The 14,668-nt window shown below is 34.4% G+C and overlaps 1 protein-coding gene across 3 annotated transcripts in view; it reads right to left on the reverse strand.

Moving 5' to 3' along the window:
• The window catches only part of LOC102580611 (uncharacterized), a 36,027-nt gene extending 28,676 nt beyond the window's left edge, over positions 1-7,351 (reverse strand). For 2 of the 3 annotated variants that reach the window (XM_006346865.2, XM_006346863.2), the window contains exons 1-2: positions 6,754-7,351; positions 2,109-2,306 (exon numbers count right to left, since the gene is read on the reverse strand). In XM_006346865.2, the coding sequence (XP_006346927.1) occupies positions 2,109-2,246 (138 nt within the window). In that variant the 5' untranslated portion in view covers positions 2,247-2,306; positions 6,754-7,351. The remainder of the gene's footprint in view (positions 1-2,108; positions 2,307-6,753) is intronic. The other variant, XM_006346864.2, reaches the window with a different exon arrangement.
• Between the last annotated feature and the right edge of the window lie 7,317 nt (positions 7,352-14,668).

Consider the following 14,668-nt stretch of genomic DNA (forward strand, 5'->3'; position numbering starts at 1 on the left):
ACTACAGCCAGGTGAGGATAAATTGTGGTGGACAGGAGATGACAAGGGAGTGTTCAAAGTCAACAAATCCTACAAGTTGATGGATCAGACAGATCAACAGTGCTCAAGTTGGCCTTGGAAGCAAATATGGAAGAGCAGAATCCCTCACAAAGTCTCCTTTTTTGTCTGGTCAATGGCTAAGGAAGCAGTCCTTACACAGGACAATGTTATGAAGAGGGGGAGAACCTTGTGTTCCAGGTGCTTCCCATGTGGTGAAACATCTGAACTGTTAACCATCTATTTTTACATTGCAAGTACACCCATCATCTGTGGAGAATATTCCTAAGCCTCAAAGGCATCTCCTGGACAATGCCCAGGAAGGTGGCTGATGCATTACTATGCTGGGAGGAAGCAGGTGTACATGCTAAGGACAGAGGTAGATGGGAGAATTATCCCGGGGGGCTATCTGGTGGGCTGTTTGGAAAGAAAGGAATTCAAGATGTTTTGAGAGCATAGAGAACAATGTGCAGAAAGTTAAACTAAACTGCATTTTACTTTTTAGTCTTTTGGTGTAATCAGTCTAATGACACTGTCTCTATTATTGATGTGTTAGACTCAATTTAGACGTAGAGAAGTGAAATCAGGAGTACACTTGTATATAAGGTTACAGTACGACCCATGACCCATGACCCATGTACTGTTTTGTGATATAATACAAAGTTACCAAGTTCAAAAAAAAAAAAAAAATTACAAGATTCACTAGTCCAAAAAATCAGAAATAATAGTAACTAGCTATTCTTTAATATAACTATTCCACATGGTACGGACAATCTATCCACGTCGAGCATGAATTTTTTTTTTACAAAATATAAACTTATGGGTCAAGTTTTACATTTAAAATCAATATTTGAAATTTGAAGTTCTACCTTTTTTTTTGGAGAATTTGAAATTTGAAGTTAAATTTAAAATTTGGTGCAGATTTCACAAATAAACGCTGATTTCATATCAAAATTTGAAATTGGGGTCTCAAATCCTATGGCCAAACACCTACTAAGAGGCCTACCTTGAGCAAGACCAGAAACCAAAAAACTATCATTACAACTATATTGATGCACTGCTCGACACAACCATGGCATTTTTCACACTTAAGAAAGATTGTTGTAAATAAATGCAAGTAAGGAAGACTGATTCTACACTTCCGGTTCCCGAGAGAACCTTTGGCTATTCCAGTCATTAAAAATGTATTCATGTTGCCAACAAGAGAAGGAGCCTTAAGAAGATAATTCAAAAGAGCAAGAGCAACTCAAACAGGTAAAGAAGATATTAGTTCTCATACCTTCTTTCTTTCAACTTTTTCCTATTTCAGTCAATAAAAAGACTGCTACTTGAAACCCAATGGTTCTACTTTGATGCAATTTGAGCTGGCATTGCTGGTTGAAAGAAAAGGCCTATATGCAATTATCTTTGACTGTTGGACCGGACAGTGACTGATGTATCATTTATCTATCTATAGACTACTTTTTGCAATTCAGTTAGCATAACTTGTTAAAAGGAAGGCCTAGAGTTATCCATCTTGGATGAGACAAAGATATAGGTCCAGGGCAACAGTTTTATCTAACATATAACCAAGAGACATTCAACATTGATCCTCTTGGAATGATTGAAGTCCATTTGCAGTTTACATAGCTTCTATTTAACTATCTTTGCAGAAAAGGCCTATATGCAACCTTTGACTGTTGGCCGGACAGTGACTGATGTATCATTTATCTATCTCTAGACTACCTTTTGCAACTCAGTTTGCGCAAACATGGCATAGCTTGTTAAAAGGAAGGCCTAGAGTAATCCATCTTGGACAGGACAAAGATATAGGTTCAGAGCAAAAGTTTTATCTAAAATATGAGCAAGAGACATTCAACATTGATCCTATTGGAATGATTGAAGTCCATTTGCAGTTTACATAGCTTCTATTTGAAACAACAAAAAAGAAAGTAGACTCATCATCACAGTTAGTGAAACCATTCTGTGAAACATGAAACAAAAATAGAAATTGTTCCCAATAGACTGATCAACAGTCACTACAACCAGTCTATGAACACATACAGACATACGTAGGGGGAGGATTAGCAAACCTGTTGCTTAATGGTGGCTTCAGCAGCTTCAACTGCTTTCAGAACCTGATACAACCCATCATTGTTCTTAGGATTATTTGAATCATTCAAATTCCATCCCGCAAGTTTAGGCACCAAACTATCCCCTCCATTTTCCATCTGCCTCTCTCTCTACTCCCTCAGCCCTCGCCTTCAACCTTCCAACAATTGTCTTCTTTACTACAAGAAAATTCAAAAGAGGCATAAAAACCCAATTTCTATCAGAAAATGGTATAATAAACCATGATTGATACAATTTTGACTCGTGTATTTCCCCATAATTTAAATAAAACAAAACCAAAATCAAAGAAAACGACAGAAATGAAACAAAACTCCAATAGCCATATAAATAAATAACATAATAAAAAGAACCTTTAGAATAAGGAAAATTACCTCAGTTCCCTATTGAATACATCAATATAGACATGAGAAGTAGGGGAAAATAAAGCTGATTAAAAAGCAGAACACGTAAATAGATACAGGAAAGAAGAAGATGACTTGAAATTGGTGGTTTGGTGGGTGAGGGTTAGTCTAGTGAGGGTGTGGAGGCATGTGGGATTTATCTGTCTTTCCCCCTTTTCTGTCTTCTTTGTTTCTTTTGGCTTCTTGCCTGAAACAAAGTTAACTAAGAATTTCCGTCTAGCTGCCATTGGTTTTTCTTTATTATCTTTAAATCATTTTGTTAGTATTTTTTCTTTCTTTTCGTGAGAATACTACAGCTGGGGGTGTTCATGGTTCGGCTTTTGATTAGACCAAAATCAAATTAATTTAATCGGTTTTAAAAAATTTATAACCAAACCAAAAAATTTAAAAAAAAAAACATTGGTTTGGTTCTTATCGGTTTGGTTCAGTTTTTCAGTTGATGACTAGCTACATTTTTTTTTGAAACTGGTAATATGTATTCTTCAGCATTAAGGGTATGCTGGCAACCTCCAAAAGTGTGCTTACATAGATAGCTAATTACAGTAAGCCTAGGAAATCAACTATCTGTATTTCATTTACTATAACATGACTAGCTATATTATAAATTGATTATAGTAAAACAACACATACACAATACAACTATTTCAAATAAGCATTAGGAATCAACAAATTTCTCTTGACTATCACAATAAGAATGTATCTGAATCTTCTATGAAACAGTGGCAAGCTCTCCCAGGCCGAAGAGGCTCCATAGCGCACGTACACCTATGGCCCGTAAACGTATTTTTCCACTGGCAAAATGCAATATTCCAGCTAAGGCTGCGCAACACCACAACTGTCCCAACGGCAGCAACACCAGCACATACAGAGAAGATAGTTACACCGGAGAATGGGGTTAATAAACCACTACCACCCATCCAACTCTCTCAATGAGTGGAAGGTGTGAGTAGTGGATCTAAGGCACATCAAGCTCCGACAAAGGGATTACTGTTGAAAATGAAGCTTCCAGTGGTTACGACACCAGACCCAGCTCAAGAAGGCGTTAGGGGTGTACAGGTGGCGGGGTAACTCACCTTTTCTACGTGGAGCATACCTACGGTGTTTGCTACTGCCAATCGAGATCCGACAAAGGTAAATAACTTAGCTACTTTCCTCCAGTTTTAAAAGCAGGGACACAAGCAAAAAACAGAAGTAACTAGAGAATTGTCCCTGCCACTATTTGGTGGACAATACGGAAAGAGAGGAACCTTAGAGTTTTTGAGAATAGGGAGAGTAGTATGCAACAAGTTAAACTGAATTGCATTTTGACTCTGTGTTTTTGGTGTAATCAAATTTACTGTAATGATACCGTCTCTATCATTGATGTCTTAGACTCATTGTAGGGATAGGTCGGTATTATTAGAGTTCCTTATGTAAATACGGGTTTCAGTACAACCTATGTACTGTTCTACAGAAATAGAAACAATTACCATTTTCAAAAAAAAAAACAAGAGGGGGTTAAGGTCGGAAAGCTAAATCCAGAAGCATTGGACAACAAACGAGGAAATGGGACAGTGCAATGATAGGGTATGTAGTAGGGAAGAACACCCCATTTACAGAAATGCTCAAATTTGTGTATGCTATCTGGAATCTTGTCACAGCACCTAGGGTCCTCTATGACGAAGGATACTACATATTCAGGTTCGAGGATGAACATGATAAACAAAAGGTCCTTCAAAATGGCCCTTACACTTTTGATTCTCGACCGATAGTTCTTAAACAGTGGAATCACAACTATCCTATGGATATGGATATGGATATGGGTAAGGAGTCAATTCGACAAATGTCATTGTGGGTTACCTTCCCCAACCTACCAATTCATTACTAGTCAACTGAAAGCCTAAGTAGAATTGAAAACTATTTGGGGAAACGGAAACCAGTGTGTACTGATAGGTTGACTGCTGAAGAAGGAAGGATCTCATATGCTCAAATACTGATTGATTTGAATGTGACCCAACCCCTGCCTGAAGTAATGTTTATTGAGGAGCCTAATGGAACTAATAGAGAACAAAGGTGGACTATGACTGGTGGACTAAATATTGCAATGAGTATATGATCATAGGTCATGAAACTGAGTATTGCCGTCTGAACACTAAAGCTCCACCTCCCAAAGTAGTTATACAAGACACAGGAAAGGGGAAGAAACAGGCACCTACTCAGTGGCAAGCAAAACTATAGTCATTAGTCAGCCAGAGACAGTCATACCTCTGGTAAAGCCTGCTGATTCACCAGCTATACTAGGGGATAAGTTCCTGAGCACAGATACAAGACAGAAGCAAGGAGAAATGGCAGCTGAGACTCCAGGGGGAGATGACCTTCACAGCTGATGAACATACTGACCTCAGTTTACTGGGGTTTGTGGATGAGTATGCAGAATAAAAGGGTCCTGAGCAGCCCTCAGAGCCTTTTGTTCCTGGAATATAAGAGGGCTGAACCAGCCCTATAAGCACAAGGAGTTGAAATCCTTTTTGCTTAAGAATAAGATAGATCTCCTAGCTGCTTGGCGACTAAAAAAAAAAAAAGGAGCTGACAATGGTAAGAAGTTCCTGGGAGCTGAGTGGCCTTCAATAGAGAAGAGACCAGAAAACCCACGAAACAAAGAGAAACCCTTAAAAAACCACAGGCATCGAAGTGACGGGTTTTGAATAGAGATTTTTTATTCAACAAAATCGTCACTTGAAACTAAGTTATGATGTTCCAGGTCTTATTAAATCCCTAATCATAAAGAAAATGACTCATTATTTTTGTACTGCGAACACAAAAGACCGAATACGGAATTTTGTTGACCTGGAGGAAGGTATGAGACATCCCCGAGTCTTGTGGTTTTAGCACTGTCGTTTTTATCGACTTATGTTTAGCTTACACAAATTTTGGATAAATTGTGTTACAAGCCATGATGTGCTCGAACTTTTATTGTTGAACTTTTATTGGTCTTAACCTAGATGCGTAACCGCATTCTTGGCCTTGACATACACTGAGTGCATCGCACCTAATTAGTTTTGTCTACACGTCTTGGTAAGAGTAAATGAAAGTTAATTATTAGAACAATTTTTTTTTGATGGCAAGGGAAACCCGCAGCCGCTACCCTTTGGGTGCGCACAGGGTAAAACCCCCGCTCCTATGCAATAGCTCGCAAACCACATAGGAGAGGTAACCCGCACTAGGCAAGCCTGGTGCGACGAGCTCGACCCAGAAGGCAAACCCCTTACTTTCGCTGGCAAGGGGTTTCGAACTTGAGACCTCCAACATGGAAGTCCCAAGCTCAAACCACTGGGCCACCCCGAAGGGTATTAGAACAATTTTGGCCAAGATGCGTCGTTTTAAGTATCCCAAGAAAGATGTGTAACGGCATTCTTAATCGAAACAAACATTTTAAAACGTGCCCAATGCTCATCTAGCGTTTGAGGCATTTGTTCATCTCTTGTAATTCGAGACAACTAAACTTATCCATTATTTCACTCTTTCTTATTATTCAAAACGAGCCTTGGATTAATCTGCAACTCATCTTGCTCTCTCGCAATTAATGGGGCCTTCGTCATGTCATACTTGGAAAATAAAGCCCCCGGCAGCAATCCAATATTTCACGATTTCCCATAATTAAACATTCAACAAGAATAATTACAAAGATAATTTAAATACCCAACGTGTAAAAACACAACTATTTACTTAAACTTATTTCCAAATAACATGTAATCTGCTCAATGGCTAAACATACTCATTGAATTTTCTCAAAAAAGATTATCATGAAATGAATTAGATACCAAAAGCACAATAAGACCTCCAAGGTTAGCTTTTAAAGCTTCTAAAATCTTTTAAGTCTTAAACCCATTATATTTCTAAATTCTAGATAAACTTAACTTCTATGTTAGCTCACTAACAGTAAGGAAATATCAAAATTATGCAGTATTTTTATTGATTAACATGGATTCCAATTAATTTTTAGTCTAAAACCAAAACCCACGATCAAGTCTCGATAGCTCACTTTTGCACATTCACAAGTATAGAAGCAAGTGGTATCAAAAACAGTACTAATATGAAACATTCAACTTAATCAACCCTCAAACAAGTATAACAAATAAATCGCAAAAAAAAAAAAAAAAAACTGCATTTAACACATAAGAATAAAAATCAACGCCAAAACAAGCTGTAATAGAAAGAAATGAACCTCACAAGTGAATTTTTGAGCTGAAAACAGGAACCTCCAATGGAGCCTTAATGTTCCCAATGAACTCGACAAGATTCTGAATTATTATTTTTAACGAAACCGCACTTGTTCTGACTGAAAATCTCGCGGATCTAGAATAATCCAACTGCTTTTTTTGTCAATGAAACAGATTAATCAATGACAAACGATGGTCTGTGAGGCACAGGAGGGGATAATTTGAGATTGAGAGAGATGGTGGATTTGAGGTTAGTCTTTCGATTTCCAGGTAGAGAGCTCACCGGCGTTAATGGATAAACCGCGGTAGAGCAGCAGTGGTGCCGTCGTCAAACTCCGGCGAGCACGTGAGCTCTGTGTCACTCTCCTGTCCGTGCTCTCTATATCTATCTCTATCCCACAAAGTAAAAAAAATTGCTAAGTTTCCATATTTTTCTTCTCTCTCCGATCTCTCTATCGCTCTCCTCTATCTGTCTATCTAAATTTTTAGGTCTTCTTTTTCAGAAAATTGAAGAAGAACGAGAAGAAGAAGGAGGGCAGGTTAGGTTTAGTCGGGTTTTTTCTAAGTAACCATTGACCCCCTAATTGTAATTGGAATGACTTGAGAGATAAAAGGAAATTACGTAGCATAATATCATAAAAGAAATACACCTTTGTTTTCCATTGTATTGTTTGGTAACGACAAAAATATCTATTTTATATAATAATTAATTTAGTGTAATCGCATTGTTATCGTAAAAAAATTTTCTCATTATCTTTTCTTATTATTTAATTATTTTATTTTATGTTTTACTCTATCTTTTCATAACAATTCTATCCCGTACCCTATTTTTCTCGTAGATTTTATCTACATTTTTTTTATAGATTTATTTTTACTGTATCGTATCATTGAAATCTATTAATAGGTAAAGACAAAAATATCAATTTTATGTAACGATTAATTTGATGTGATTGCGTTGTTACCTTAATATTTTCTTCTTATTTTGTTTTTACTTATTATTTAATAATAATATTTTGTTTTTTTCCCTAGTTTTTCATAGTAGCTCTACCTCATACCCTACTTTTCTTGTAGGTTTATCATTCAAATTGTGAATATGTGACTTTATAATGGAGGATGATACAATTTATCCAAACATTGTATTCATTAAAACAATACAATACGATATAATACAATACAATACAATACATTATGAAACAATATGTAATAACCATCCAAACAGAATGTTAACACGATACACGCATTTACACAACACGTAAACTAAACTAGCAATATCAAATTAGAGTTAAGAATAACAAATACACCTATATCATTTCAATTTTTGAAGTTTCATATATGAAAGTTACCTACATATATTGTTACCAAATGTTTGTCGAAACACACTTTAACTATCAATCGTTCACTTTTTTCTATTTGAATTTTCAAACAATTGATAGTCTGTTTCAACAAACATTTGATGATAGTTTAGACTTAAGAGCCATGAAGACACACACCTAAAAGTCATTTGATTTTTAGAGTTTCTTAAATGTATCACGTGTGTGAGTTACCTATACTTGAACTATCACCAGATGTTTATGGATAATATATCTTAACTATCAGTTAGGGATGGCAATGGGGCGGGGCGGGAGCAAAGCGGGACGGGTTATAGTGTATGTGGGGCAGGGCGAGTAAGATCTTTTGCGGGTGTAGAGCGGGGCGGGGCGGATTTAAATATATTTTTTCAAAATTTACACGGGGCGGGGCAGCTGTGGGTTAGGGATGAAGAATCCCTAAATTCGCTTTTCACATAAATTTTGAATCAGTTCTGCACATGTTTGGGTACTAATCATATGATGAATTTTAAGTAAAAATGGAACTGATTGAATATTTATTAATTTTATTTTGAATGGCCAAAAAACTAGAAAGAAGAAAAAAGTACATGACTATTTCCATTTTTGGTTTATTACATCAAATGTACCTAATTCAAAGCTACCAAAAAGCATGTTATTGACATTTTTAAAAGATGAGTATTATAAAATTGCATTTTAATGCAACACTAACATATTAATTTAGCTGAAAGCATGTTATTGACATTTTTAAAAGATGAGTATTATAAAATTGCATTTTAATGCAACACTAACATGTTAATTTAGCTTTAAACAGTTAACAAAATTCAAACTTTTAAGTTAAAAACTTGTACGCCTATCATTTAAAATGTTTTTTACTAATTATTTGGGATGGGGCGGGGTGAGGCGGGTTTATGCGGGGTGGGGCGGGTTGAAAACAACTAATCATGCTGTGTGGAGCGGGGCGGGGCGGATCAAAATCTTAGCGGGTTTAAGCGGGTTTGCCCGGCAACCGCCCCGCACCTCCCCATTGTCATCCCTACTATCAGTTGTTCATTTTTCTTGATATTTTAGATGTGTTTAAATAAACATTTGATGATATTTCAAGTAGAAAAAGACCTAACAATTCATATATGAAGCACAAAATTAAAACACTTTGAATATGTGAATATGTTTTAGACACTTCAATCATTATTATTATTATTATTATTATAAATTGTTATTATTATAATAAAGCCCAAGCTTGAAATCACAAGCAACGGAGCTGTGGATGCTTTGATGACCGAAAAAAATATATTTTTCCAAAGCTATTGATTGCATCCATCTCTATGTATTTTTGGTTAATGACAGCATGTGAATATTAATTTGTAAAATAACACACCTAATAATAAAAAATAAAAAGAAACATATCATAGATATGATGAATTTTTTTTTTAATTAGCAATCTACTTTTACAGATCGGGCAATAACTTGATAATGTAAAATGAATTTGGTCAAAGTTACACAATGGTTTTTGCTCACCCTTTCTAATACCCTCATATTCATCTCTTATATATGAGTCCCAAAAAGAAACATAACGATGTTCATGCGAGTTGGATCATCCAGTAAGTCCAAATTTTAATATACATTGAACTCACATTATGAGCATGGTGTTGGGTAAGGTAGAAGTCAGCAAAGAAACTTTGAATGACGATAACAAAAATAAATTATAATAAATAAATAAGAACTCATAATATATTAAATTGAATTGATCAAATTGACATAAGTATAAATATATATATATATATATATATATATATATATATATAAAACTATTGAGAGAATATATTTTTCCTAAATAAAACTTCCTTTAAGAACTACATTATGAATGTTATTGTATTGTTGTAGAAAAATCCTTTTCAGTTCAAAATATTTTTCCATAAAAAAGAGTTAACCTAATTAATATAGAAGATTTTTTCCCCATAAACTATTTACTAATTAATAATATAACATAGATTTCAAATAAACTAGACTCAAACTAATGAATAATGATTCCTAAATATTAATATGAGTTTAGTACTAAAAAGTTTTTTATTAAGACCTTGTTTGTTTGCACTTAATGGAGGTCTAAATTTTAATCATTTAGTTTCAACTCATTAAGGGCCTTTGTTTTTTTTAGGTTTGAAAGCTAATCATTCAGTTTCATTTCAGCCCATTAATTTTATTTGTTTCTTTTGAAAAAATCATATCTGAATGAATTAGATTTGTAGGAGAGTCTTGACATTATTTAATACGTCATAATCCACAAAGTATCACGCGGTATGCTTCTGCCTCTCCCTCTCTTTGCAAACCCTCTCTATCTAAACTCCAAACAAAAGTATGTAAGTTCTTTTAGACTCATAATTTGAAAAGATTATTTGTTTGTAGTGAAACTTTCTGTCTAAGAACCAAAAGAATATTCAAGTTTTTTGAGACTTAGAATTTTGAATGGTCCAATAAATAGTTCATAAATATTAGTAACTCTAATAATGCACAATTTAAAATCAAATCAATATTAATGCTAACAAAATGTCACGACCCAGACCGTCGTGATTGACACTCATACTAACACTCCGATGGGAGAACCACTACTATAACCCAAACCAAGCAAATAATCTAAAAACTAAGGCATTTAAATCAAACACTAAGGAAATAAAAATAGAGTTCCCATAAACTCTAACAAAAGTCTAACAATAATAACTAACAATGCGGAAGAATAACCTAGAACCTGAAAGTCAATGTACCAAAACATCTAACAAATGATCCAAGTCTAAACAAGAAAGGATACAACCCCATACTAATGAACTAACTAAAACAAAGGTCTAAGTCCGGAAATGGTGGACATAGACGAAAGAGAATCTCATGGCAGCCCGGAAGAATTGGTTCACCCTTGAATTCGAAGTGACGATCACTGATCTCCTTAGCGAGGCTTGTCAGTAGCCGCTTGAAGATGCCTTGTACTCAACCAAAAATAAGAGCAAGTGCAGAATCATTGCATAACCACAGTGTACTGGTAGGATCACACGACTATCCCACTAGTGCAACATAAACAAGTCAAGACAACAATATAATCACATGCATATATATCAACATATACAACATTATCAACAATTACGAACAACGATCAGTTTCACATTTTATATCACATCATTGGTCCTCTCATGGAACCCAACTCAAATAGTTAGTATGCCGGAACGTGGCAACCGATCTCATATTTATGCTGGAACGTGGCAACTGATCCCATATTTATGCCGGAACGTGGCAATCGATCCCATATTTATGCCGGAACGCGGCAATCCGATCCAAGTTAGTTATGCCGGAACGTGACAATGGATCCCATTCATACACCACAATCACAATCACAATGTATATTTTCACAATCATACAACAAGAGGTGATTCATGACAATCATCATTCATTATCTCAATTACAAGAAGTGTGATCAACATTGCAACATTCATATACATACAAGTATCATAATGAAGCAAGAACAAGCATACATCACACAATCATAGAATCACAACCATCACCTACCACGAAACAAGCTTGAAACCCTAATAAACTTGATCCTTTCCTTTCCGAATTCGTTTCACTTGTTCTTGGTCTACAAACAATTAATATAATACGGGAATCAATAAACAATCATTAACTACCCGGATTACTAACAATTTTATGAACCCTAGATCAAACTCATGATCCCAATAATTCAAATTATGGTTGTTTCCACCATAGAATCTATAACAAAACCTCCCCCCATCAATAATCACCCATTCTATTACGTTCTACGGATCGAAAAATGGATTCGGGGAGTGAAAACCTTACCTTTAGCCTCAAGAATGGTGAAAAACGAGTAAGAGTCGCCTGGGGGTCTTCCTTAGCTCTAAAAGTCGAAAAGTGCCAAATAAGGTCATCTAGGGATTTATTTACGACTTTAAGTCGCGTCGGTCCCGCTGCAGCGCCCCTCACCCCGCTGTAGCGGCCCCACCAAAGCGACCAGAACCCCCGCCCCAGCGGCTTCTGCATAACCGTGAGCTATTCGTCTTTCATCTACGATTTGAGTCTCGTCGTACCCGCCACAACGACCATCATCCCGCTACGGCGGCCACGCTAGAGCGGCAATTATCCAGCCAAAGCGGTCCAAACGGAACCAGAGAGCTAATTAAAAGAATTACAAAATTCCATTTCACAACACACCTCTAAACCACGACGATAAGAAAATTCCCTTTACGCTAAGATTGATTCCGGGAGTTCTACTCGCCCGAATTCAATTCCGTAAAGTCGTACAGATTCCTTAACGAGTTATCTAACCACTCATGTAATCAAAACCATAAAAGATCCACCTGATTGTTACCATATTTTTCTACACCTCATAGACTACGATTTCGTCCAAAACTGGACAAGGTTGGAAAAATCCAAATACTAAGAAAAAGTTTTCCGGCCCCAAAGTTTCCCTCGCTGGATTTTCTATAACGACGGGAACGGGTCATTACACAAAAATAAATAATTTAATTCAACACTAAGAATGTCAATAATGTTGAATATTTGTTCTTTAGTTTTACATTGGTTTAGACATTTAAAATACCTAACCTAATTTTAATTTTTCTTTAATGTTTAATCATGTAATCAATACTTATTAGACTTATTTTAGCATGATTTAGAGCCTATTTGGATTGACTTAAAAAATGTAGCTTTTAAATCAGAAATAAAAAGTCAAACTGAAATGACTTTTAAGTCAAAAAAATAAAAAGTAGAGGGAGACCTACTTTTGATTTTTAACTTATTTGAAGTCATTTTAAACATATTTTAAGTTATTTTTAACCTTGTCAAACACTTCCTAACTTATTTTAAGACATTTTTTGACTTATTTTTATTTTTGTCAAACACTTCCTGAAGTAAAAAACTAACTTAAAAGTAGGTTTGACCAACTTTTAAGCCAATCCAAACACCCTAGTACTTTTAAATTATGATCATTTTTCATTATGACTTATTAATTTGTAATTTTATGTTATGCGATTTCATTATTAATTTTTGTTGAATATTTTAGCGTCATCACTCATCTCATATTTTGTGTTATTGTTTTTTTAAGAAACTCGTTAGATAGTTGTATTTTGTTAGAACCAAAGAAATATTTGGAGTACAAGTTAATTATATGTTTATATGAATATTTTACCAAAAAAACCGAAAAAGCCAAAAAAAAAAACCTGAAAAATTCAAGGTTGAAAAACTAGAGTTTTATTAGTTTGATTTGATTCATAAATTTAAAAATAAACACAAATAATTTGATTTGATATTTGAAAATCCTGAACCAACCCGATCATGTACACCCCTAATCTCAACCATTATCTATTTTAGTTCGAGAAAATATATGATAGTTTTCTCATATTCCTTCCTCGCGATTGCAATATTAGAGTGACATGCTTAAATACTCATCATAAAATATTAATCTTTCTTAGTCAAAAGGCATAAGAAAATATCTATCTTCGATTAAAACAACAAGATTGAATAAATCCGATCAGTAATATTATTATCATATTATTATTTTTATAACCGTAGTGTTTAGGGTTAGCTTGCGCATACATCAATTAAATGATTTTTTTTTAATGTAAATCTCAACAATATTAGTGTATCTGTAACTTAAATATAGAGATAACTACACTCTAGTGCAACTCATAAAATTAATTTACATAATTTAGCTAAAATTTTCAATGCTTACCTAAACTGACTCAATTTCATGCCTTCCACCCTAATAAAACTTCACAATTGCTAATTGCTATCAATAGATTCTTATTAAATTTGTTTTTACAAACCCACATCAAATACACCTTATTTATGTTACCCTCTACCATGAAAAATAGGATAGATCCAGCTACCCAACTAACAATGGAATTGAATTTTTATTCCCAAAAATCATCTAAATATAGAAGATGAAGTCAATTTTTCGCATGATTAGTATAAATTGTATATTATTATATATGAGTGTATAAATATTTCTTATAATTTTGTATATTATTGTATATCAAGTTTATAAATATTATTATTTTTAAAAAAAATATATGAAAATTTTGTATATCTTTATATACAGAATTAAGTTTTAGGCTAAAGATTTGTAATGTAAATTTTGAGTTATATCTTTACAATGTAAATTAAATAATTGTATTTTTCTGAAATTTATAATTTGTTAGGACATGTGACAACTATTTAAGCGTGAATGACACCACAAACATTAGTTATATAATAATAATAATAATAATAATAAGAGCAACTTTCACATATAGCAAACACAAAATTCATATTTGTATGTTATAGCAAAGTTTGCATAATTGCGCTCCATAGCAAACATGAATATGTATATTTCGCTATACATATACAAAAGAAAGCAGTTGTATAATCTGTTTTGGTATACATATACAAAAAGATCAATTGTATAAAGTGAGAGAGGTGAGTGAGTGAGCGAGCGAGATCTGGGAGAGGGGAAGGAAAATATATGTATATATACAATTTTCTCTCGCTTTATACAAACACAAACGCATTTTATACAATTTGCGTTTTTTGTATAAAGTGAGAGAGGCGAGTGAGAGAG

Source organism: Solanum tuberosum, unplaced genomic scaffold, assembly GCF_000226075.1.
Source record: "Solanum tuberosum cultivar DM 1-3 516 R44 unplaced genomic scaffold, SolTub_3.0 scf00085, whole genome shotgun sequence".
Classification (NCBI taxonomy): domain Eukaryota; kingdom Viridiplantae; phylum Streptophyta; class Magnoliopsida; order Solanales; family Solanaceae; genus Solanum; species Solanum tuberosum.